The 27,764-nt window shown below is 37.3% G+C and overlaps 1 protein-coding gene across 6 annotated transcripts in view; it reads right to left on the bottom strand.

Annotated features, from left to right (window-relative positions):
- Nucleotides 1-27,764, bottom strand: part of UVRAG (UV radiation resistance associated) — a 316,243-nt gene that overhangs the window by 227,954 nt on the left and 60,525 nt on the right. For all 6 annotated transcript variants that reach the window (XM_082342238.1, XM_082342240.1, XM_082342239.1 and 3 more), the window contains one exon: nt 3,738-3,823. In XM_082342238.1, coding sequence (XP_082198364.1) covers nt 3,738-3,823 — 86 coding nt within the window. The remainder of the gene's footprint in view (nt 1-3,737; nt 3,824-27,764) is intronic.

The following is a 27,764-nucleotide window of genomic DNA, read 5'->3' as shown; positions in this document are numbered from 1 at the left end:
ATTGACACCTTGTGGTGAACATCCTAAAGTATCAAATGTGACAATGAGTGAAGTGTCTTCTAAGTAAATGTCTGCTTACATGAAAAATAATGCTTAATCCAGAGATTTACAAGGGTTAAGAAGCAAAAATTCAGTTACCATCACACATACCGAATGTAAACTTGGAAAGAGCTGCTCTTACTTTGGCAACATTGGAATTAGTCTAAATTCCTAACTATTGGCAAAAGAATAAAACCTCAGGTCATTGTTTTCCTACAAAATGGTACAATGCATCCATCTGAAGGGGCTATAATGCCAGGGTCTTAGGTGCTCCAAAAACAGCCTTTACTTAGTCAAAATTTCCTATTTTTTGTGTGACATTTACACATAAAAAGGTTGAGGGTAGAGATGCATACTAGTGGCACGAAAACACAGGAAGAGTTATTCACAGGAGACCTGGGTTCTAATCCTGCCTCCAAACAGCACTGAGAACTTTGTGGAGTAAGTAATATTTAAGAATTCAGACTCTGTGTGTTTTCACATAAAATTACAGATCAAGAAGTAACAATTTAGCACTTCCCTGGTGGTGCAGTGGTTAAGAATCTGCCTGCCAATGCAGGGGACACGGGTTTGAGCCCTAGTCCAGGAAGATCCCACATGCCGTGGAGCAACTAAGCCCATGTGCCACAACTACTGAGCCCACGCTCTAGAGCCCGCGAGCCACAACTACTGAGCCCATGCCGCAACTACTGAAGCCCGTGCGCCTAGAGCCCGTGCTCCCCAACAAGAGAAGCCACCACAATGAGAAGCCTGCGCACTGCAACGAAGAGTAGCCCCCGCTCGCCGCAACTAGAGAAAGCCCACGCGCAGCACTGAAGACCCAACGAGGGAAGGAGAGAGAGAGAGAGGGAGGAAGGGAGGGAGGGAGGGAGGGAGGGAGGGAGGGAGGAGTAACAATTAAAAAAAAACCAAGAGGACTTCCCTGGTGGCACAGTGGTTAAGAATCCGCCTGCCAATGCAGGGGACACGGGTTCAAGCCCTAGTCCAGAAAGATCCCACATGCCACAGAGCAACTAAGCCCGTGTGCCACAACTACTGAGCCTGCACTCTAGAGCCCACGAGCCACAACTACTGAGCCTGCATGCCAAAACTACTGAAGCCCACGCACCTAGAGCCCATGCTCCTCAACAAGATAAGCTACCGCAATGAGAAGCCCACGCACCACAACAAAGAGTAGCCCCCGCCTGCCGCAACTAGAGAAAGCTTGCACGCAGCAACGAAGACCCAATGCAGACAAAAATAAAAGTATATATATAAATCAATAAATAAATTTATGAAAAAAATAAAATAAATTAAAAGAACAAGAAATCATCAGGAAAGGAAAAGGTATATTTTTAAAAATTACTGCATCCAGGAACAATGTTGCCTGAGTTAAGGACAGGAAACTATAAACAAAATTGATCGGCACAAAATTAAGTTTCTCGGCAATCACTTTATATATATCATGGCAAGAACTGTGGGAAAAGAAAAACCTTTGCTTGAGCAGATACATGACAGTTACTCTGAACTGCCTGAATTACCAGAGAAAGTTCCATTTTACTCATTAACTTTGACAAGTAAAATTTAAAGTTTCTAGCTCCAGAGTAACTCTCTGAGTTCAGGTAATTTACTTGAAAAATAGACACTTGATCTGGTTCAGAAAAAGTATATCTGTGTTACCAGCTATAAATGATTTACACGACGGTGAGGAGCAGGCCACTCCTAATAAGGCAATTCAAACGGCCGACACACCTGAGGAATCTAGAAGGCACGCTAGGAGTGAAACCCCCAAGAGACAGTTCATTGCAAAACCAGTGTTCAATAATGAAGCCACTACCAAACTAACCTGATGATTTTGCATTTATGGAGGGTTCCAGGATTTTCAGAAATTTTCTCCATCATTATGCTATGTGCCCCTAACAACCAACAGTCTAGGAAGGTAAGTGAGAGTGTGAAAAGGGTTTGCAAAATTTGCTTGTCAGAAAACCTTCATACCAATCTCCAATCTGGCTCTACTTGCTATGCGCCCCCTAAGATAAGTAAATCATTTAACGCTCCTTGGCCTCAGCTTCTACATGGAAGACAAAAGCTGATCCCTGATTTGTGAACACAAAAAACTTCTAGGAGAATAAGATAACAGATGTGAAAATGCTTATAAATTAGACAAATTTGAAACATCACTGCTTCCACATTTTGGAACAATTAGAGAGGTTAAATGAATTAGGATAAATCAAGGATAATTAAAGTCAGAGTCAGGTCAATCAAAGCATTCTCCATTATATCAAGTTGATTCCCAAGATCCTACAGTCTTTCTTCAGCTCCTATTTCTCCTGTATCACTACAGTACAGAGCCTTCAATACTCCTTAAATCTCTAATCTCTCAGATTCTATGATGCTACCTTTCCTAACTCCTCCTCTTCTCACTGACTCTGTATTCCCTTTTCTTTTAATTCCACTGATTTCTCTAATGAGATCACACAATCTCATACTTGGAAAATATCTTTAAAAATTATAGTATCTATGCTCTCATTTTACTGAGCAAAACAAGCCAAGAAATATTAGTTTCTTCCTCGCATTTCAAACTATTTCTGTACATTCCTCTTTTCAATACTTAAAACTCTATGTAGTCCCAAACTGAATAGGCTCAAAAATAAGAGTTATATAATAGACACCTCCTGCTTTCTATCTATCTCTACCATCCAATTACTAAATTCTGTCCATTCTGGCACATATCCTAAGAAGTCAAAGTGAAAGTACCTCTCAGGTAAGAATCAAAAGTCGTCAAATGTGTGTGGTTACTTTAGTTGAAATCATTGTCTCTTAAGAGCATTTTACATAGTCCATGTCAGCAAACTCTCTACCATTATGTACAGTAAGATTCAAGATTTGCAAAGGAAAAGCCCATTTCATAATGTTTAAAAAATAAACAATCATCCAGTTGGATAAGAGTCCAATCATCCTTCTGGACTCTTCCTCTAGTAGATATATAGAGAATGTCTAATGGTCTGGAATTTATGATGTGTTATGTAAACATTAGGAAATACTGTCAAAATCGAATTTCAATGAACCATCTGTCTGAGTAGGGTGAACACAGGTTGAGTGTCACTCTTAACTTTTTTTAAAAATTGCATTTATTTTGGTAGCCTGCCTCCTGGGGAAACGTCCTTGATGATCTACCACATTGAAAATTAAAACCAAATTTAAAAATCTTTCAAAATTAAGCCCAGACATTATGAAAATATAGAGCTGAGGCAGTTAAGCCTCTGAGCACATGAGATTCACGCAGAGCTCCTTTGCCTTGCCAAATATGATTCTTTTAAGATGAACAGCAGATCAAAACTCTAAGCTATGTCTGGGGCTACTGAAGGGTTTTTCTAGTAATGCCATAGTTGTTAAAGTTTTGATAAGTCTAAATTTTGTACCTCTGGTTGTTGCTCTTTATTGTGCAGAAGACCGGAAACAGCTCATGTCCCTGTTTTAAGATCACTGGCTTCCAATCACTCTCTCCCACTGTCCAGAGGAAAAAAATGGCCTTCCAAAGGCTTTGTAAAAGAGATAAATCACTGTAGCTACAACATTTATGAAGCTCTCACTAAAAAATGCTAAGTCTGAATAACAGCTTTCAAAGATTCCATACATTTCCTCACGTCGAAATGTCACAAACTCAGGATGAGGAAGATTCTTGACAAAATGCAAGAGGACTCTAAGAAGTTTCTTACCGCAGCAAAGAGAAGACATCGTAAGAATTGCGAACACAGTTCTGATCCACCTGAAGAAGAATACTCTTCTGAGCATTTGAATAACCCTAAAAGACATTAATTAACAAATTAATCAAAGTAAAACAAAATATGTGTCCAAATTAATCGTGATGTTTGTATTTTTAAAATTATGATTCAATAACAACTCAGTAAATTCGAATCATTAAGAAATTAGAAAAAAGTTAAGAAACACTTTCATATAATTGAAGTTTAACCCTATAGGCAAGTGAACTTAAAATAAATTTCTTCTAACATTTTCCCACAGAAACAATGTTTCACATTATAACTTTTGGTGAACTTCCCAGTGAAACCCCAGAAGTCTTTTTAACATATTATGTGGCTGAAGAAGAGTATTAACAATAATATTTCAAGTATGCCTAGCCATCATATGTAATGTTTTCATGGGGGAAAAGGCATTCCAAGTTTTAATTAGGAATACCAGAAACATTTCCACTCAGTGGTGTAAAGGTGGTGGCAGCAAGGATGGTTTCTAGAGAGAACACAGCACAATTCCATAGGAAGAACAGAACAGCTATCTGGCATTTCAGAAAGGCAAAGTAAATAGTAGTTAAGAAAAAAGGACTCTGGACCCAGACCACCTGGATTACAGTTTAAGCCCTTAATACACCAGCTCTGTAATCTGGAACAAGGCATCTAACTTCTTTTAGTTTAACTTTGGTTCCTTCATCTATAACATGGAGATGGTAATATTATCTACCTCACAAATTGTTGTGGGAATTAAAAGAGCTGATATTTGTAAAGTCAATGGTATGTGATAAGCACTGTATAAATGTTTGCTATAATGCTAGTATAAGCATTTTCTAAAAGTTACATTGCTGCAGACATTAAAAGGTTATTAGGAGAGTATTATAAACAACTTTGTGCCAACAAATTTAACAACTTAGATGAATCCTTGAAAAAACACATGACAAAACTGATTAACAATAAAACAACAATATCTGAATAACTCTATTTTTTAAGTGAATAAGTAATTGAAAATCTTTCCACAAAAAAAGTCTAGGTCCAGATGGGTTCACTGAATTATATCAAACATTTAAGAAATATCATCAATTTAACGCAAACTCCTTCATAAAACAGAGGGTAAGGGAACAATTTCCAATTCATAAGACCAGCATTACTGATACCAAAACTTATCTCACACACACACACACACAAACACAATTATAGACCAATATCCCTCACGAATATAGACACAAAAATCCTTAGCAAAATATTAGCAAGTTGGACCAGCAATATGTTATAAGGATAAAATAGTAACACATCGTTATTGACTGAATTTATTCTAAGAATGTAAGGTGGGCTTAGCATTTAATATCAATCAATTAGCAAATAAATGAAGCAATCATTATAAGCCTATTTTGATGGGCACACAATTATAAAGATGTAACTTGTGATGACAACAACATAAAAATGGGGGAACAAAGCTATATGGAAGAAAAGTTTTGTATAATATTAAAACTAAGTTGGTATTAATTTGAACTAGACTGTTATAAATTAAGATGTTAATTGTAATTCTTGGGGCAGCCGCTAAGAAAATAACTAAAAGATATACAGTAAAAGAAATGAGAAAGGAATCAAAATGTGAGAAATAACTAACACAAAAGAAGGTAGTAACGGAGGAATTGAGGAACAAAAAAGATATAAGAAAAAAAATCGAAAAGTGGCAGAAGTCCTTCCATATGTAATTACATTAAGTGTAAATGAATTAAACACTACAATTAAAAGGCAGAGATTGGAAGAATGGATTTTCTTTTTAACAACCCACTATATACTGTCTACAAGAGATGCACTTTAGAACCAAAAACACAAATAGGTTGAAAATGGAAGGATGGAAAGATATTCCATGTAAGCAGTAACCAAAAGAAAGCTGGAATGGGTATACTAATATCAGACAAATAGACATTAAGACAAAAAAAAAAAATGTTAGAAGAGACAAAAAAGGATATTATATAATTTTTAAAAGGTCAAGAAGATACAAATGATTATAAACGTATATGTACCTAGCAACATATAACAAAACATATGAAGCCAAAACTGCAAAAACTAAAATGGGAAATAGCTGAAGGCAACATCCCACTTTTAACAATGTGTAGCACAACCATAAGAAAGATAAACAACGAAACAGAAGACACGAAAAATACTATAAATCAACTACACCGAACAGATGTATACAGAATGCTCCACCCAACAACAACCATATACATATTCTTCTCAAGTGCACATGGAACATTCTCCAGGATAGACCATATGTTCAGCCACAAAACAAATCTCAATACATTTCTAAAAACTGAAATCATACAAAGTATCTTTTCTGATCACAATGGAATGAAACTAAAAATCAGTAACAGAAGGAAACTTGGAAAATTCACAAACTACAAAGTAAATAACATAATCTTAAACAACCAGTGGGTCAAAGAACAAATCATAAGGTAAATTATTAAATACTTTGAGTAGAATAAAAATAAAAATACAACATATCAAAACATATGGGATACAGTGAAAAAGTGCTGAGAGGGAAAAGTACAGCTGTAAACATTTACATTTAAAAAAAGAAAGAGTTCAAATGAATTAACCTAATCTTCCACCTTAAGGAAATAGAAAATGAAGAACTAAACCCAAAGCAAGAAGGAAATAAATAATAAAGATTAGGGCAGATATCCATGAAATAGAGAATATAGAACAATACAAAAAATCAAAAAAAACAAGTTAGTCCTTTGAAAAGAGCAATAAAATTGACAAACATTATGCTAGACTGAACAAGACAAAAAAAGAGAATACTCAAATCACTAAAATCAGGAATGAAAGTGAGAACATTATCACCAATCTTATAGAAATAAGAAGTATTATAGAAGAATACTATGAACAATTGTATGCAAACAAATCAGATAACCTTGATAAAATGGAAATTCCTAGGAACTCAGAAACTCCCAAAAATGGCTCAAGAAGAAACAGAAAGTCTGAACAGATCTACAAGTTGTAAAAGAGTTTGGCAAACTACTCCATGGTACTGCTGCCCTGGCATCCATTTTGTTTGGCCAAGCAGCCTGCAGGGACCTTAAACTAACACAAGACCCCCTTTCAGGGAAGTGTATGCCCTAGATAGCAGGATGCAGAGTCATAAGCAAATGTAGCTTCTGTTATGACTTGTGATCAAGTCTCCCCCCTGCTTCCCAGCACCTGTATGCTTTATACACCCCTTAGATAAGAATCCCCATGGAGTGCATGCCTTAGATAGCAGGATGCAGAGTCACAAGCAAATGTAGCTCTGTTATGATTGTGATCAACAGTCTCCCCTGCTTCCCAGCACCTGCATGCTTTATACGCCCCTTAGATAAAAATCCCCATGGAGTGCATACCCTAGATAGCAGGATGCAGAGTCACAAGCAAATGTAGCTTCTGTTATGACTTGTGATCAACAGTCTCCCCTGCTTCCCAGCACCTGTATACTTTACACACCCCTTAGATAAAAATCTCCATGGAGCTTACCAAAACCCTGCTCTTTTGGTTTGAACTGACCAATCCAGCCCTAGCCCAGGAACCCCAAAGCACTCTACCCACAGACTCTAAATAAAGACATGTGTCCCAGGTCCTGCATCTCTCTGTCTGCACTTGGCCTTGAGCTCCCCATATATAACTTTACAGTCAGTTCTCTGTTTCCATGGTTCTGGTATGCATGATTCTGCGTCCATGAATTCAACCAACTGTGGATTGTATAGTGCTGTAGTTTGTATTTATTGAAAAAAAAAAAATCCACATATAAGTAGACCTGCCCAGTTCAAACACATGTCCTTCAAAGGTCAACTGTACTAGCAAAGCTAATCCAGCAGCATACTAAAAGGCTTATACCATCTGGTCCTGCAATTCTACTTCTGGGTATATACCCAAAAGAACTGAAAGCAAAGACTCAAAGAGATATTTGTACATCCATGTTCGCTAGCAGCATTATTCACAGTAGTTGAGGGGTAGAAGCAACCTGAGTATTCATCAACAGATGAACAGAAAAACAAAATGTTGTATTTTCATACAATGGAATATAGTTAGCCTTAAAAAGGAAAGAATTCTGCTATAACATGCATGACCCTTGAGGACATTATGTTAAGTAAAATAAGCCAGAGACAAAAGGACAAATATTGTATAATTCCACTTACATAAGGTACCAAGAGTAGTCAAATTCATAGAGCAGAAAGTAAAAGGGTGAGTGCCAGGGGCTTGGGGAAGGGGGAGATGGGGAGTTAACTGCTTAATGGGTAGAGAGTTTCAGTTTTATAAGATGAAAAGAGTTCTGGAGATGGATAGTGGTGACAGTTGCACAACAAGGTGCATGTCATTAATGCCACCACACTGTACACTTAAAATGGTTAAGATGGTGAATTTTATATTATGTATATCTTACCACAATTAAAAATAATTTTTTAGGGCTTCCCTGGTGGCGCAGTGGTTGAGAATCTGCCTGCCAATGCAGGGGACACGGGTTCGTGCCCTGGTCTGGGAAGATCCCACATGCCGCGGAGCAACTGGGCCCGTGAGCCGCAATTACTGAGCCTGCGCGTCTGGAGCCTGTGCTCCGCAACGAGAGGCCGTGATAGTCAGAGGCCCGCGCACCGCAATGAAGAGTGGCCCCCGCTTGCCACAACTAGAGAAAGCCCTCGCACAGAAACGAAGACCCAACACAGCCATAAATAAATAAAAATAAATAAATAAATAAATTTATAAAAAAAAAAAAATTTTTTTAGAAAAGATTTATACACCAGGAACAAGTGGGATTTTCCCAAGGTACGTGAGGGTGGTTTGATAAATGAAAATCAACACAACATACCAAGTTGGAGGACTCATACTTCCCAATTCAATACTTACCACAAAGCAGCAGTAATCAAAACAGTGTGGTATTGGCATAAGTACAGACATATAGATCAATGGAACAGAACCGAGAATACTAAATAAACTCATATGTCTATGGTCAACTGATTTTAGACAAAGGTGCCAGGACTGGGAAAGAATAGTCTTTTCAACAAACGATGCTGAAACAACTGGATGGCCACATGCAAAAGAATAAAGTTGGACCCATCCCTAACACCATATACAAAAATTACAATTAGGATCAAAGACCTAATTGTGAGAGCTAAAACCATTAAAAGAAAGCACAAGGGTACATCTGTATAACCTTCAATTTACCAATGGTTCTTAGATATGATGCCACAAGTAAGAGCAACAAAAGAAATAACATAAACTGGACTTAATCAAAATTAAACTTTTGTGCATCAAAGGACACTATAAAGAAAGTGAAAAAACAACCCACAAAATGGGAGAAAATATATGCAAATCATGTATCTGATAAAGGTCTAATATTCAGAATATATAAAGAACTCTGACAACCCAACAACAAAAAAGACAAACAACCCAATTAAAAAATGGGCAGAGGACTTAAAGAGACACTTCTCCAAAAAAGATATACCAATAGCCAATAAGCACATGAAAAGATGCTCAACATCATTAGTCATTAGGGAAATGCAAATCAAAATCACAATGAGATACCACTTCATACCCACTAGGAAAAGTAAAAAAATAAATAAATAAACAAAATTAAAAGAAAGCAAAACAAAAAACAGCACATAAGTGTTGGTTAAGGATGTGGAGAAATTAAGAACCCTAGTATATTGCTGTCGGGAACATAAAGTGGTCAGCAGCTGTGGAAAAAAGTTTGGCAATTCCTCAAAAAGTTAAACATAGAATTACTACATCATCTAGCAATTCCACTCTGAGGTATATAACCAAAAGAACTGAAAGCAAATACTTGTACATAAATGTTCATAGCAGCACTATTCACAATAGCCAAAAGGTAGAAACAATTCAAACATCAATCAGTGGATGAATGGATAAACAAAATGTGGTACAGAGTATTCATACAATGCGATATCATTCAGCCATAAAAAGGAAAGAAGTATTGATACATGCTACATATGGATGCACCTCAGAAACTCAAGCTAAGTGAAAGCAGCCAAACATAAAATATTACATATTGTATGATTCCATTTATATAAAATACTCACAATAGGCAAATCCATAGAGAGAAAAGCAGGTTGGTGTTTGCTGGGGGTTGGGGAGCGCAAAATGAAGACTGAATGCTTAATGGGCATTTTCTTTTGGGGTGATGAAAATGTCATGCACCTTAATGGAGGTAGTGTTTGCACAGCATTGTGAACATACCCAGTGCCACTGAACTGCACACTTTCAAATGCTTAGGGAATTCCCTGGTGGTCCAGTGGTTAGGACTCAGCGCTTTCACTGCTGGGGCCCGGGTTCGATCCCTGGTCGGGGAACTAAGATCCCGCAAACCGTGCAGCACGGCCAAAAAAAACCAAAAAAAAAAAAAGCTTAATTTTATGTTATGTGGATTTCAGCTCAATTAAAAAAAAAGAGAGAGAGTTGGCTATGAAATAATCTACATATCATGAGAGCAGCTGAAAAGAAAGGACAGAGACAGGAGATAATCCTATAAATGAGCTACAAAACCCAAAAAGATACTAGAAGTAAATTTAAGATTCTCAGGAGAAATGATTAATGACATTCCACTTAGTTATACTTATTTTATGCAAAAAGCTGCCAAACATTTCTTATATTAAAAACTTATCCACACTTACTAACATACAACTAATGTACAACTAAAAGCAACACATTACAGCGAGGATTCTGGGTCTTAACCCACTCTGCCTGTCACGGAAGTGAAGAAAATCATTTAACTCCTCTAAGCCTCAGTTTCTTTAACTACAAAATGAGATGAGACTACTACTAATGTAAACAATAGTAAAGAATAATAGCCAAACACAAAAGTAACACGTATGAGCATTTCCAGTATGCCAGGCAGTGTTGTTTTTCCAAGTTAAATTAATGTTTCAATGTTAATGTGAAGGGTTAACATGTTTAATACTCACACAATGCTGTGAAACAGGTACTATTATTATCCCCACTTTAAAGGTAAGGAAACTGAGACACGGAGGGGATTAAGTAGAAGAGCCATGCAGTCTGGCTCCACAGCTCATGTTCTCAATGACCATGCTACACTTGATCTCTAAGACCTTTTTCAGGTCTAAAATTCTGGGTCCATGTACATTTAAGGCAACTCAAGGACATTATTAAACCCTTCTGCTTCAGCCACCACTTAGCAATTAACATTCTTGAAATATGCTAAGAGCCTTGCTCTGAATGACATCTAACTTCACCAGATGTGCGATCCCGGCAGACCTCTGATGAAGGATCATAATGGAAAGAAATGGCTCATTTGTATCTGGTTATCTGTGTGAGATACTGCCAAGTGCCAAAGAGCCCAGAGGAGATTTACATGTCACTCAAAATTCTTCTGAAGCCAGGCCTAACAGTTCTTTTTCAAGGAATGGAACAGAATAGGCACTAGTCTGGGTGAGTGCCTATTAAACCATTCAAGGAAACAGATAATTTCACATATCCAATGAGCAGGAGTAATTCCAGGCAGATGATCAGGTGTGTTTCTAGATCAGTGGTCAACAAACTTTCTCAGTCAACGGCCAGACTGTAAATATTTTAGGCTTTGCAAGCCACATCATCTCCATCGCATATTCTTCTTTGTTTTCGCCTTCAAATTCTTTACAAATGTAAAAATCGTTCTTAGCTCCCAGACCATATAAAAACATGTGGGGACTGTAATTTGATTATCCCTGTACTAGATCGCTGAATGAGTCACCTTTTAAAACATGTTACTGTACATTTTTAGAGTTTTCAGCTGCTACAACAATCATAAGACTATCCTTTATTAAAACTATAAAAGTTCTACTAAAATAATCCACTTGACAGGATAACTGTTAATGAAGTGAACAACATTATACATATATACTTATTCATTTCAGTGTTTACTGAACATCTTATACATACAGTGTCAGGCAATTGCTATCATCCTTATGAAAGTATACAACCCAATATACTATAAAGTATATAACCCAGTTAAGGTTCCAAGTGAAGTAAAAATTGCAAAGGTGCCGTAAGAAAGGTTAAAATGAAAAGCCACAGGAGTTCCAATATGGTAAAGATTCCATCTAGTAGAAGCAAGAACATCAAAGGCTGCAGCAGGGGTAGCAATATTTGGGATAGATTAAGAAGCATAGAAGGCTGAATGGCAGTGAAGAAAAGTCCCACACAGACTGAACACCTTTAGCCAAAGCATGACAGTAGGAAAACATAAGCTGTATTCAGAGAAGATTAAATACTGGTCCAATTTGTTCAGCTCCAATGATGTCAAAATTACTTGGAACCCTGGAGGGGGAAATAGTGGGAGATACAGCTATATAACTAAGTTGAGAGGGCCAGAGCACAGAAAGCCTCGAATGTCATACTAAAAAGGGAGACAACCTACATGCTTATTGGACTCATGAAAGGTTTCTGACAGTGTAGGACCATGATCAGAGCTGCATTTAAGGAAGGTTACTTTGGTAATGACAAATATGACAAATTAGGAGAAGCAGAATGTCCAGACAACCACTAGGAGGCTATTCTAAAAATCCACACATACTACAGGTAATGAGAGCTCAAACTCTGAAGAAAAAAAGAGAGAGACAGAGAAAAGAAGTAAAGATAAAAGCAGAGATATAACCAAAAGTACTATACCACTGACTGAATTTAGGTTGATGGAGAAAAGGAAATTAGGTCAGAGATTTGGACACATCTAGCAGACAAGAAGTTATTCCATACAACCTTTAAGCAAAGGAATAAAAAATAATGAAAGTATGCTTTAGGAAGATTAATCAGGCAGTGGTGAATAAGACAAAGTGGATACAAAGAGCCCAGAGCCATAGGCCTGCCAGAAAACTACTGCAGTAATCCAGCCTTATGGGGGTGTCAGGCTGAGCTTGGATCATGACAATGGATATGGAAAAGTAGCCATATATATGAGCGATTTCAAAGGACTCAAAAGAGTCTAGTAGCTGAATGAATCGAGTGGACAAAAGAAATCAATCAAAACTAACTGCAAAATTTGAGGCCTGGATAAATGGAAAAATAGTTAATAAAAATGTAAAAAACTGGAAGGGAAAGCAAACCTGGAGAGAAAAATGAAGAGATCCATTTAAAGTATAACAGGGGGCTTCCCTGGTGGCGCAGTGGTTAAGAATCCGCCTGCCAATGCAGGGGACACGGGTTCGAGCCCTGGTCTGGGATGATCCCACATGCTGCGGAGCAACTAAGCCTGTGCGCCACAACTACTGAGCCTGTGCTCTAGAGCCTGCGAGCCACAAATACTGAAGTCCACGTGCCTAGAGCCTGTACTCCACAACAACAGAAGCCACCGCAATGAGAAGCCCGCACACTGCAACAAAGAGTAGCCCCCGGGGCCTCCCTGGTGGCGCAGTGGTTGAGAATCTGCCTGCCAATGCAGGGGACACGGGTTCGAGCCCTGGTCTGGGAAGATCCCACATGCCGCAGAGCAATTAGGCCCGTGAGCCACAACTACTGAGCTTGCGCGTCTGGAGCCTGTGCTCCGCAACGGGAGAGGCCGCGATAGCAAGAGGCCCGCGCACCGCGATGAAGAGTGGCCCCCGCTTGCCGCAATTAGAGAAAGCCCTCGCACAGAAACGAAGACCCAACACAGCCAAAAATAAAATAAATAAATAAATAAATAAACTCCAATCTCTAAAAAAAAAAGAAAAAAAAGAAACATGATACACCAAAGCCATGTGTAAAATTAATCAGGATATCTTTATTAAAAAAAAAACAAAAAGAGTAGCCCCCGCTCAGCAACGAAGACCCAACGCAGCCATAAATAAATAAATAAATAAATAAATTTATAAAAAAATAAATAAAGTATAATTATTTGCAAATGGCAGATGTCTATGCAGAAGTGGTCAGAAACTATTTAAACATAGATGAACTAGAATTTTGAATAATGAGCTATACAACTGATGACAAACAAGTAGTATATGCCAACAGAATTTTGAATGATCTGCTACAACAATATTCATTCACTCAGTCAACAAACATCTACTGAATTATTACTACATGCCAGGCACAGTGCTAAGCACTAGGGATAATTCTGTGGCAAAGACTGACACTGTCTCTGCCCTTACGCAGTGTACAGTCTAGAGCTTCTTCTACTTACTTAGGTAGAGTAAGAAATCATAATGGACAAGGAAAAAAACCACCAATGGCTCATTCTAAAACTTGAGCACCTTTTCAGATTCAATGAGTAAACTTTTAAAAAATATAATATTTATTTGTACAACTCCTCCTAAAATGGCTACCTGATGAATCAAAGGACAGCCTGTGTTCCTATGTGTGTATGTTCATTTGGACATTAACACACTTTTAAGAGTCAGGCAAGTTAAAACCAAGAAAAAATGTGCACATGTCTCTGTCAAGCACCTTCGAGCCTCGGACACCCACTGTCCCTGGGCTCTGACAAAGCCCAGATGCTGAGCTGTTAAGGAGGGAAAGCAAGACCTCTTCTTCGACACTGAACCTGAGCTGAATATGTACATTCCCCCAGATCTAGTCTGAGATTTGAGACAGCAGATGTTTTCTTCTCCTTCAAAACAGTAAGAAGCAATGAAAATAAGAACAGTGTTATTAAGCAAAGGTATACAGATCTTGAAACTAAAATCAATTCTTTTTTTTTAATTCAAGTCAACAGGGATGAAGAGGTTCTTGTTCATACTTCAGTGTTTTAAACTACCCTCAAAAAATAAACACAATCATAGTCACACACTCCAAGTATGAAGTCCATTAAATGTCATCAATGCAACTCCATAACAAGAAGACTGAAAGTGACCCTGCTAAAGTAGTCATCCTTTCAGAGAAAAGTATACTACAGAATAGAGATAGGAACCATGTGATCTTAGTGGATTTCATTCACTCCGGAAAAATATCTTCTAAGCAAAGTCTACACTAAATCCTGGGACCAAAAAAGTGAGTAAGACACAATCTCAGCCCTAAAGGAGCTTACGCCCTAACAGGAAGAAGGATGTATACACAGTTACTGTAACTGTGAGAGAAAAGAAGTGAGACGGAAGAAAAGGCAACAGTGGTACCATGTTAACTAGGTAAAAAAAAAAAAAAAAAAGAAAAGAAAACAAGAAGAAGAAAAGATTCCCAGCTTTCTAGAGGAACAATTTAAACCAAAACTGACTCACAGAGGGGAAAGGAAAAAAAGTCAAGAATGCCCTAATTATAAATCTAAGAAAGAATAGTAAAGACAAGTTTTCAAAATTTAAACAAAATTTCCAACTCTCTGAATCCCCTAGTGAGGATGAGTCTGGAGCTCTGTTTCTGTTTACTTTCTAAGAATCTAAAACATCTACATGAAGAACCATGCTTGGCTTTGAATTTTCCAGTATTAAAATTCTGAAAAGCTCAAAAATTGTGCTAAGGAGACAAGATCCTCCAAATTCATAACAGGAAATGTGGCATTTTCCCAGATTATTCTCTGGCTTCAATGAAGAGAGAGAATGGGGACCACAGGATTTATAAATATGAATTACAGGATGAGATGATTTTCCAAACATCTGTCAGAAGCTAATTTGATCCAAGAGAAAAGGAAAAAAAAAAGACTCAGAGGGAAGCCAAACAGAGTGACTAATATGTGGAACTTCTGTGGACTTTGATGGGTTGATGGCCTCATGGGCATTGCATGCCCACTCTACAATAATAAATACCCAAAGTCTGTACAATAATGCACTTTATACCATTCAAAGCACTTTCCCATGTACTCTCTCATTTGATTCTCACAACGCACATAGTGGATATCTCTGGTTAAATGTAAAGATAGTGACGTGGTACTCTGACATGCTATGTGAAGTAGGAAAGAATGTAGAGATACCATGTAGCAAGTTGTTAAGAGAAAAAGCCTTTGAATAAATCAGACCTGGTTTCAAATCATGGTTCTGCTACTTACTAAGTAATCTTGGGATTAGTACTTGAACCTTTTCTTCTAGGATATTGTACCTATAAAATGACAATAATTACCTCATGGAGTTGTTACACAGATTAAACAAAACATGTAAAGTAGATAGTAGAGGGTCTGACATATAGTAGGTACTCAGTAAATGAAAACTAGCAATGGTAGTTTTCAAAAGCTCCATACCCACCTGGAGTAATACTGTTACTAGGATATCACACCAGCTCAAATAATTCAGAAACAAAGTTTCACCCTGGATTTAAACTGAGCTCAGATACCTAGATGTTTTGTAACAAAGCAGGCAGTTACTAGAAACAGCCCCTTAGGATCTGTCTGGTCTGTTTCTTGTATTTTGTAACCTGGTTGGGGGGCAGGGTCGGGGGAGAGCTCTGGGAGGAAAACTGAGTAAAGTATGTACAGAATGAGCTATTTTTGTGATCTTCCAACTTTTACCTGATGACGTACTAAGAGACCTGGGTAGAAGTTATACCATATCCCTTTCTCTGTTGTTAAAATATAGGCTGCTTGACATACTTAATCCCCACTTCTAAATGTTCTGCTTGAGTACCACATGGGACGTGCTTTGGAAATAAGTTAGCATCCATGAATTTAACCAGCAAGAGGAAAATAGTCATCTTTTTAATTTCTCAGTTCTATAAAGTTAACTAAACAAAAATCTCTTAACTTTTCTAGGTTTCAGCGTCTTCATTCTGAAAACAAAAATACTAATACCTGACCACCTGAGTTGCTATAAATTGAAGATACCTCTAACAGCATTTAATCACAATCACAGTCAAATAAAATGATGGAAGGAACCTCAAAAAGGAATTTAATGAGGAAAATCATCTACTCACTTTTACACAGGTGACATGGTGTAATGAAGAAAGTGCATGTCTAGAAAGACAGAGATATGTGTTCTGGTCCTGGTTCTGCCACCAACTCATCCTGATATGCTGGCCATTCATTTATTCCCCAAATACTTACTGTTAGCCATATAGGTCTGCTGCTACTACTACTACTAAAACTTCTAATAACAGTTGCTCTACTTTCCCCACAGGTTGTTGTAAGAATGGAGTAAAATAATTTACAGGCAAATCCTTCAAGGCAAAAGAGCTATGAAAGTATGTAGTGATTTTTTTATATTATATATATGATATTATTATAGCTATGTCTAAGTTACCACTTAAAGCATGAAACTAACTTTCCATGCCAAGTTCAAGAGGTCATGAGGCTCCCTGAGCCTCGGTTTCTTCATCCCTGAGATAAGGGTGTTGAGCTAGATAACTCTAATATTCCCTCTAGCATTAATCAGCTGATAAGAATTTTCTTACTTTTGAAATGAGGAACCTAAAACTAACAAAGGTTAAGTGGTTCGCTCAAGGAACACAGTACCAGAACAAAACTGGGATTAGAACTCAGGTTTTCTACTTTTCAAAAGTATCATGCCTTGAAAAATATAAGGAATTTTCATTTGTACAGGCTCTCAAAACAGACCCTGAAACTTGCTGTTGTCCCTAAACCTTCAATCTCAGCTGGACTATGTACTTGAGATGGTCAAATCATGTGGCTGCGTTTGTGAAAGTAATCACCAAATTGCTATTTTAATCTCCTGAGAGTGTCACTATTCCAAAAAGGTTTGATCCTTTTTATTTGGATTCTACTCCTGCTTTAATTTTTTTCCATTAAAATGAGAAAGCATTGCCATCTACTGGACTCTGAAGACACTGCTGCTATAGTTTTAAGTCTGAAAACAAGAATTCTTAACAATCTAAAGCTCTTTGTACTTTATCAATAACACCATAGAGTTATTATGACAGTATGAGTTACATAAAAATAAATCTCTAAAAGTTGGGGCTAGGGATAAGGTAGGGTAAGAGAGAAAAATACCATCCCCTCGAGATTTTGAATCTCAATTATTGCTATGATAGTCCTAAATATAGCAAGCATTCACCTGTATTCATTAACAAAATGAGCACCTACTACATGCCAGGCACTGTTCAAGGGACACAACTGCTGACAGTGGTAAGCATTAGAGATGTAATCCCTTTTATCATAGGGTTTAGAGTCTAGTGAGTAGTAGTTTCCATATATTATTGAACTCTACTCATGCGCCAGCCTTGTAATATACATTATATCACCTTTAATATTCAAAACAATTTATGATGAGGTAGAAATTGTTATCTCCATTTACAGATGAAAAAACATACTCAGAGATGATTCAATTTGCCCAAAATCTCTTTCATAGGTAAGCAGTGGTGCCTGGAATTAAACTCACATCAATCTGACTCCAAAACCCATATTCTTAACCACTAGGAGTGTCCATTCACCCAGGTAGTTGTCAGCATCCTCCCAAACAGAAGAATAGCTGCCAAAAGGAAATTCAGGCAAAGATAATCTTACACGTCTATATTAAAGGCAAAACTCCTATACAGGAATCTGAAAAGTTTCCAGCTTATTGGATCAAGAGCTGGCCCAACAGCCTCTCATTTCCCATGCTCCCCCAACTGCCATCCTAGCAGTAAAATCCACCTGGGAAACATCTCTCCAGATCACCTAGCCTTATTCACCAACCTCTTCCTAAGGTTCTCTTCAAATTACTTAATGTTCTGCTGTAATTCACCTGTGTTAAGACCCAAACAACTGACATCAAAAATAATTTTTCAAACTAAACTATTTGTCAACTGGAGCTCTTCTCCAGTTAAATTCTCCAGAATAAATGCTGTTTTATCTCTGCTAAAAGAATAAGTGTCTGTGACTCTGCATCTAATACTTTTGTATCCCACAGTACTTAGTTTAATAATGGGCACATAGTAGGTACTTGATATTTACTGATAGAAAAAAAATCATGAATCACGTTTACAACTAAAGATAGATTTTTATCACCTATTCAATTATTTATTTGTCTGCATTGCTGTTAAATATGTACACATATGTATGCCAAATAAATGAAATTTTACTACCTAAAATTAACAAGATATCACTCCCTAATAAGGCCAGAAGTTACTGAATGAAGGATTCAAACCCACAGTATATATTTCAGTCAAAGATTTCCAAGTGTATTAGTTTCCAAAGACACCCCTGGGAGTGAGACTGAATACTCATCCAATATAGTAAAAAGTTGAGAGATTTACTAGGTTCCTAAAAACTCAACAGAAATGAGTAAAGCCTTTTTGAGAAGCAGATAAACAAAGAGGCAAAAGTTTTGAGGAAATAAGTAAGTTCCAGCTTTTAGACCCATAGTGGCTGAAGACACTTTAACGTGGACAGAGGAAGGATTAACAGGAACATAGTCCTCAGAAGTAATAACAAGCTGTTTCTGGTTATGGCTAATGTAAGAAAAAAGAATGCTGAAGAACTGGTCAACAAAAACTTCAGTCAGTATTTTAAAAGTTGCTTTAAAACATGCTTCCTATTGCTTCACAAGTATAACCTTTCCCTTCCATACAGAACATACATTTTTTTTTTTTTTTTTTTCTGGCTGTGCCACACAGCATGTGGGATCTTAGTTCCCCGACCAGAGATCGAACCCACACTCCTGCACTGGAAGTGTGGAGTCTTAACCATTGGACTGCCAGGGAAGTCCCCAGAACATACATTCTTAAAGCCTTGCTGATTTAGCATTTTTTAATCCTTTATGAAATATTTCAACCACAGATATGCTATCCATATTCAATGACTGTGATTACAAGTATATTTGGACTTATTTTTATCACTGTACTGCATGTTTCTATTTACCATTTGTTTTCTTTTTCGTTTTCCTTTTCTGACTCCTATCAAGTTGACAAAGTTTTCTCCTCCTTATATTCCCTTTTTTCCCTCTACTAATTAAAAATCTATACTCTGTTTCTAGCATTTAGGTATCTTTCCATTTTTAACATGCACACTCGACCACAAGTTTTTCTAAGAAATTCTTAACATGTTTACTATCTCTATCCTCCTCCTGAACAAATCAACGACCTCAATGAGTCTTACTCTTTAAACAGCCTCCCTCACCTTATTACTGTTGTCTACAGCAGTGATCCTCAAACTCTCTGTGGGAAAGGGTCAGTTGCTTTTCCTTCAATCCACTGTGAGCTGATACTTTTATAAAATACAAAAAAGGCAAAATAATGTCAAATTGCTATAAATGTTTAAAAACATTTACGTTGAACCCAGCCCCACCCATTACCAGTCAAGTGGATTAAGGTTTTACTGAGCTCTGACTGCCACAGCAACAGTCAGCTCTACCCACCACCAGAGCCTCCCATCAAGCTTCTTAGATAGCCTCAACCACCAGAGGACAGACAGCAGAAGCAAGAGAAACTACAATCCTGCAGCCTGTGGACCAAAAACCAGTTACAGAAAGATAGAGAAGATGAAAAGGCAGAGGACTATGTACCAGATGAAGGAACAAGAAAAAACCCCAGAAAAACAACTAAATGAAGTGGAGATAGGCAACCTTCCAGAAAAAGAATTCAGAATAATGATAGTGAAGATGATCCAGGACCTCGGAATAAGAATGGAGGCAAAGATTGAGAAGATGCAAGAAATGATTAACAAAGACCTAGAAGAATTAAAGAACAAACAAACAGAGATGACCAATACAATAACTGAAATGAAAACTACACTAGAAGGAATCAATAGCAGAATAACTGAGGCAGAAGAACGGATAAGTGACCTGGAAGACAGAATGGTGGAATACACTGCTGCGGAACAGAATAAAGAAAAAAGAATGAAAGGAAATGAAGACAGCCTAAGAGACCTCTGGGACAACATTAAACGCAACAACATTCGCATTATAGGGGTCCCAGAAGGAGAAGAGAGAGAGAAAGGACCAGAGAAAATATTTGAAGAGATTATAGTCGAAAACTTCCCTAACATGGGAAAGGAAATAGCCACCCAAGTCCAGGAAGCGCAGAGAGTCCCATACAGAATAAACCCAAGGAGAAACACGCCGAGACACATAGTAATCAAAGTGGCAAAAATTAAAGGCAAAGAAAAATTATTGAAAGCAGCAAGGGAAAAACGACAAATAACATACACGGGAACTCCCATAAGGTTAACAGCTGATTTCTCAGCAGAAACTCTACAAGCCAGAAGGGAGTGGCATGATATACTTAAAGTGATGAAAGGGAAGAACTTACAACCAAGATTACTCTACCCGGCAAGGATCTCATTTAGATTTGATGGAGAAATCAAAAGCTTTACAGACAAGCAAAAGCTAAGAGAATTCAGCACCACCAAACCAGCTCTACAACAAACGCTAAAGGAACTTCTCTAAGTGGGAAACACAAGAGAAGAAAAGGACCTACAAAAACAAACCCAAAACAATTAAGAAAATGGTCATAGGAACATACATATCGATAATTACCTTAAACGTGAATGGATTAAATGCCCCAACCAAAAGACATAGACTGGCTGAATGGATACAAAAACAAGACCCATATATATGCTGTCTACAAGAGACCCACTTTAGACCTAGGGACACATACAGACTGAAAGTGAGGGGATGGAAAAAGATATTCCATGCAAATGGAAATCAAAAGAAAGCTGGAGTAGCTATACTCATATCAGATAAAATAGACTTTAAAATAAAGAATGTTACAAGAGACAAGGAAGGACACTACATAATGATCCAGGGATCAATCCAAGAAGAAGATATAACAATTATAAATATATATGCACCCAACATAGGAGCACCTCAATACATAAGGCAACTGCTAACAGCTATAAAAGAGGAAATCGACAGTAACACAGTAATAGTGGGGGACTTTAACACCTCACTTACACCAATGGACAGATCATCCAAAATGAAAATAAATAAGGAAACAGAAGCTTTAAATGACACAATAGACCAGATAGATTTAATTGATATATATAGGACATTCCATCCAAAAACAGCAGATTACACGTTCTTCTCAAGTGCGCACGGAACATTCTCCAGGATAGATCACATCTTGGGTCACAAATCAAGCCTCAGTAAATTTAAGAAAATTGAAATCATATCAAGCATCTTTTCTGACCACAACGCTATGAGATTAGAAATGAATTACAGGGAAAAAAAACGTAAAAAAGACAAACACATGGAGGCTAAACAATACATTACTAAATAACCAAGAGATCACTGAAGAAATCAAAGAGGAAATCAAAAAATACCTAGAGACAAATGACAATGAAAACACCACGATCCAAAACCTGTGGGATGCAGCAAAAGCAGTTCTAAGAGGGAAGTTTATAGCTATACAAGCCTACCTAAAGAAACAAGAAAAATCTCAAGTAAACAATCTAACCTTACACCTAAAGGAACTAGAGAAAGAAGAACAAACAAAACCCAAAGTTAGCAGAAGGAAAGAAATCATAAAGATCAGAGCAGAAATAAATGAAATAGAAACAAAGAAAACAATAGCAAAGATCAATAAAACTAAAAGTTGGTTCTTTGAGAAGATAAACAAAATTGATAAGCCATTAGCCAGACTCATCAAGAAAAAGAGGGAGAGGACTCAAATCAATAAAATCAGAAATGAAAAAGGAGAAGACAGATACATTGAAGACAGAGTAAACTTATTACATTGTTTATAATTTTTCCTCAGCACTTTCTTGACTGATGAATTTAAACACCACCTGCTATTCTTGGATCTGTCTCCTTTCGCCCCTAGAGAGAGTCTAGCCCCAGGTATGATGAGGCAGAGCAGGTGGGGCCTTTGCAAAGCCAATCTCTGGCGGCCTATTTCCCCATCCTAATTATTGGTATAGACGCAACTGCACAGCATGAGGGAAAAAATAAAGCTTATGTAATTCTGCTTTTAAAAAAAAAAAATAATAAAATAAAATAAAATCAGAAATGAAAAAGGAGAAGTTACAACAGACACCGCAGAAATACAAAGCATCCTAAGAGACTACTACAAGCAACTTTATGCCAATAAAATGGACAACCTGGAAGAAATGGACAAATTCTTCGAAAGGTATAACCTTCCAAGACTGAACCAGGAAGAAACAGAAAATATGAACAGACCAATCACAAGTAATGAAATTGAAACTGTGATTAAAAATCTTCCAACAAACAAAAGTCCAGGACCAGATGGCTTCACAGGTGAATTCTATCAAACATTTAGAGAAGAGCTAACACCCATCCTTCTCAAACTCTTCCAAAAAATTGCAGAGGAAGGAACACTCCCAAACTCATTCTGTGAGGCCACCATCACCCTGATACCAAAACCAGACAAAGACACTACAAAAAAAGAAAATTACAGACCAATATCACTGATGAATATAGATGCAAAAATCCTCAACAAAATACTAGCAAACAGAATCCAACAACACATTAAAAGGATCATACACCATGATCAAGTGGGATTTATCCCAGGGATGCAAGGATTCTTCAATATACGCAAATCAATCAATGTGATACACCATATTAACAAATTGAAGAATAAAAACCATATGATCATCTCAATAGATGCAGAAAAAGCTTTTTACAAAATTCAACACCCATTTCTGATAAAAACTCTCCAGAAAGTGGGCATAGAGGGAACCTACCTCAACATAATAAAGGCCATATATGACAAACCCACAGCAAACATCATTCTCAATGGTGAAAAACTGAAAGCATTTCCTCTAAGATCAGGAACGAGACAAGGATGTCCACTCTCACCACTATTATTCAACATAGTTCTGGAAGTCCTAGCCACGGCAATCAGAGAAGAAAAAGAAATAAAAGGAATACAAATTGGAAAAGAAGAAGTAAAACTGTCACTGTTTGCGGATGACATGATACTATACATAGAGAATCCTAAAACTGCCACCAGAAAACTGCTAGAGCTAATTAATGAATATGGTAAAGTTGCAGGATACAAAATTAATGCACAGAAATCTCTTGCATTCCTATACACTAAGGATGAAAAATCTGAAAGAGAAATTATGGAAACACTCCCATTTACCATTGCAACAAAAAGAATAAAATACCTAGGAATAAACCTACCTAGGGAGACAAAAGACCTGTATGCAGAAAACTATAAGACACTGATGAAAGAAATTAAAGATGATACCAACAGATGGAGAGATATACCATGTTCTTGGATTGGAAGAATCAACATTGTGAAAATGAGTATACTACCCAAAGCAATCTACAGATTCAATGCAATCCCTATCAAATTACCAATGGCATTTTTTACGGAGCTAGAACAAATCATCTTAAAATTTGTATGGAGACACAAAAGACCCCGAATAGCCAAAGCAGTCTTGAGGGAAAAAAATGGAGCTGGAGGAATCAGACTCCCTGATTTCAGACTATACTACAAAGCTACAGTAATCAAGACAATATGGTAGTGGCACAAAAACAGAAACATAGATCAATGGAACAAGATAGAAAGCCCAGAGATTAACCCACGCACCTATGGTCAACTAATCTATGACAAAGGAGGCAAAGATATACAATGGAGAAAAGACAGTCTCTTCAATAAGTGGTGCTGGGAAAACTGGACAGCTACATGTAAAAGAATGAAATTAGAATACTCCCTAACACCATACACAAAAATAAACTCAAAGTGGATTAGAGACCTAAATATAAGACTGGACACTATAAAACTCTTAGAGGAAAACATAGGAAGAACACTCTTTGACATAAATCACAGCAAGATCTTTTTTGATCCACCTCCTAGAGTAATGGAAATAAAAACAAAAATAAACAAGTGGGACCTAATGAAACTTCAAAGCTTTTGCACAGCAAAGGAAACCATAAACAAGACAAAAAGACAACCCTCAGAATGGGAGAAAATATTTGCAAATGAATCAACGGACAAAGGATTAATCTCCAAAATATATAAACAGCTCATTCAGCTCAATATTAAAGAAACAAACACCCCAATCCAAAAATGGGCAGAAGACCTAAATAGACATTTCTCCAAAGAAGACATACAGACGGCCACGAAGCACATGAAAAGATGCTCAACATCACTAATTATTAGAGAAATGCAAATCAAAACTACAATGAGGTATCACCTCACTCCTGTTAGAATGGGCATCATCAGAAAATCTACAAACAACAAATGCTGGAGAGGGTGTGGAGAAAAGGGAACCCTCTTGCACTGTTGGTGGGAATGTAAATTGATACAGCCACTATGGAGAACAATATGGAGGTTCCTTAAAAAACTAAAAATAGAATTACCATATGACCCAGCAATCCCACTACTGGGCATATACCCAGAGAAAACCGTAATTCAAAAAGACACATGCACCCGAATGTTCATTGCAGCACTATTTACAATAGCCAGGTCATGGAAGCAACCTAAATGCCCATCAACAGACGAATGAATAAAGAAGATGTGGTACATATATACAATGGAATATTACTCAGCCATAAAAAGGAACGAAATTGAGTCATTTGTTGAGACGTGGATGGATCTAGAGACCGTCATACAGAGTGAAGTAAGTCAGAAAGAGAAAAACAAATATCGTATATTAATGCATGTATGTGGAACCTAGAAAAATGGTACAGATGAGCCGGTTTGCAGGGCAGAAGTTGAGACACAGATGTAGAGAATGGATATATGGACACCAAGGGGGGAAAACTGCGGTGGGGTGGGGATGGTGGTGTGCTGAATTGGGCGATTGGGATTGACATGTATACACTGATGTGTATAAAATTGATGCCTAATAAGAACCTGCAGTATAAAAAACAAACAAAACAACTAATACTAAACTTTCATTGGGTTATTTGTATGGAAATATGTTAATATAAATGTTTCAGACATTACATGAAATTTCTAAAAATCTTATATTTGTATTTGTATGGAAATATGTTAATATAAATGTTTCAGACATTTCATGAAATTTCTAAAAATCTTATATGTTCTGGTATAATGTTATAAGTAATAATCCTAGTTATTACTTTAAAATGTATATCTCAGAAATAACTAATTTTCTTGTCAACTGCATTATTACGAACTTTCATCAAATCTTTAACCGTGGTCATTTTTAAGTCTTTTGTCGTTTACAGACAGTTCTGGGTGTACTCTGATGATTTTGCAAATATGTTCCTATAAAAGGGTTTCATCCTCAAGAAATTCATGGAAAAGACTCTGACAAGTACAGGTTTCTGGTAACTGACTGTACTGCTGAACTGAATGAATAAGCATTTTCAGAACTCTAATGAAAAACTGATGAACTCATAAAAGTGCTAACAAAAGATCAAGATGAAAAAAAAACTAATTACATGGGACTGAGTGAACTGATGAGGATGAGTATAATTTTTGTGACTTTCTGTCTGAATTAAAAAAAAAAAAATCCCACAAGGACTCAGAGGCAAAGAATATACAATCAATTTTCACTGCAAAGTAAAGGAGCTGTTACAGTGGAGGATTACTGGACTGAATGTCAATATTATGACATAGTATGAGTGTGTTTCAAGTTTGGTAATTGCAATCATTGTTGCTTTTGTTGTGGTCATCCATGTACAATGCTTGGTGTCAGTCTATTTATCTCTTGTAAAAATAAAATACAGTGTGTGTGTGTGAAAAAAAAAAAAAAAAAACATTTACGTCGGGGCTTCCCTGGTGGCGCAGTGGTTAAGAATCCGCCTGCCAAATGCAGGGGACACGGGTTCGAGCCCTGGTCTGGAGAGACTCCACATGCTGTGGAGCAACTAAGCCCATGCACCACAACTACTGAGCCTGTGCTCTAGAGCCCACGAGCCACAACTACTGAGCCCACGCACCACATCTACTGAAGCCCGTGCGCCTAGAGCCCATGCTCTGCAACAAGAGAAGCCACCGCAATGAGAAGCCCGCGCACCACAACGAAGAGTAGCGCCCGCTCACCGCAACCAGAGAAAGCCCGTGCGCAGCAATGAGGACCCAAGGCAGCCAAAAATTAATTAATTAATTAATTATTTTTAAAAAGCTAGTACAGGGCAAGATAAGCATGCCTTATAAATTTACAAAACTTATTAACTGAAGGACTATAGAATAAAATGTACCACTTATTATAAAACATTTATTCATCTGGCCTTGACTCCCAGCTCTGCTACTTAGTAGTTTTGTAATTTTGGGAAAGTTACTTAAGTTCTCTGTACCAGCATCCTCTTCTATAAAAGGACAACTGTGGGGTTTAAATGAGGTAAAATATATAAAGCACTTAGAATAGTGCCTGGCACATAAGTGCTCACTAAACATTAGACATTATTATTATTGTTAGGGAGAAACACTTACTCTGCACTCCCATGCTTCCACATAGGAGAAAAACTTTCCACTCCATTTCCCAAGAAAGAAGGTTATAAAGAAAAAAAAAAAAAAAGTCTAGTTTTTCTGTGTCCTTCACTCACTCCTCCCCAGAATAGGCAGGAGCTTGACTGCTGAGTTCAGGAGACGAAACTGAACATGACTGCCTTAGTTCTTTCCAGGTTCCCTCCCATTCAGAAACAGCCTGTGTAAAGTACACATAAATTCTGCTTTTGTCTTGGAGGGTCAGGATCTGTCCCTGTAAGGGGAAGAACGTAGTTTTGCTTGTTTTGTTACTTGGTGGTATGGGGATTCATTCTGGGAGAAAGTACTATATACAATCTCTTTCAGTTGCAGAATTTAAGCCACGTTTGCCAATTAGTTTTATCAGTAATAACGCCAACATTCTGATCTCCATTTATCACCTGTCTTATTTCTAAACTTGTTCCAAATTCAGGAGAAGAAGAAAGGGTTATTAGTTACTGACCTACCCAAAATCTCAACTACTATTAGCCTCTGGCTACAAAATTCTTAGGGAGATTACATACAGTAATAGATATAAAGCTCTTAAAACATTGTTTGATACATAATACATTCAACAGATGTTAACTATTAATATTATTACTATATGCCAGACATTGTGCTAGATGGTGAGTTGGTTACCTGTTGCAGGAGGAACTTAATCCTTCAACAGACTCAGGATGCCTAACCCTATAAATGGGACATTACAAACAACAGCAGTGGCAGTTCCCACAATTCTCTCATTAAATATAAAACATTTTTACGAAGCAAATACCATGTCTCAAGGACTATGATAGGTACTAGGAATTCAAAATTACATATGGAAATCTGTCCTTAAGAAAC

This window comes from Balaenoptera borealis (assembly GCF_965194805.1).
Source record: "Balaenoptera borealis genome assembly, chromosome: 11".
Taxonomy (NCBI): domain Eukaryota; kingdom Metazoa; phylum Chordata; class Mammalia; order Artiodactyla; family Balaenopteridae; genus Balaenoptera; species Balaenoptera borealis.
This window is presented reverse-complemented; position numbering and strand designations above follow the sequence as displayed.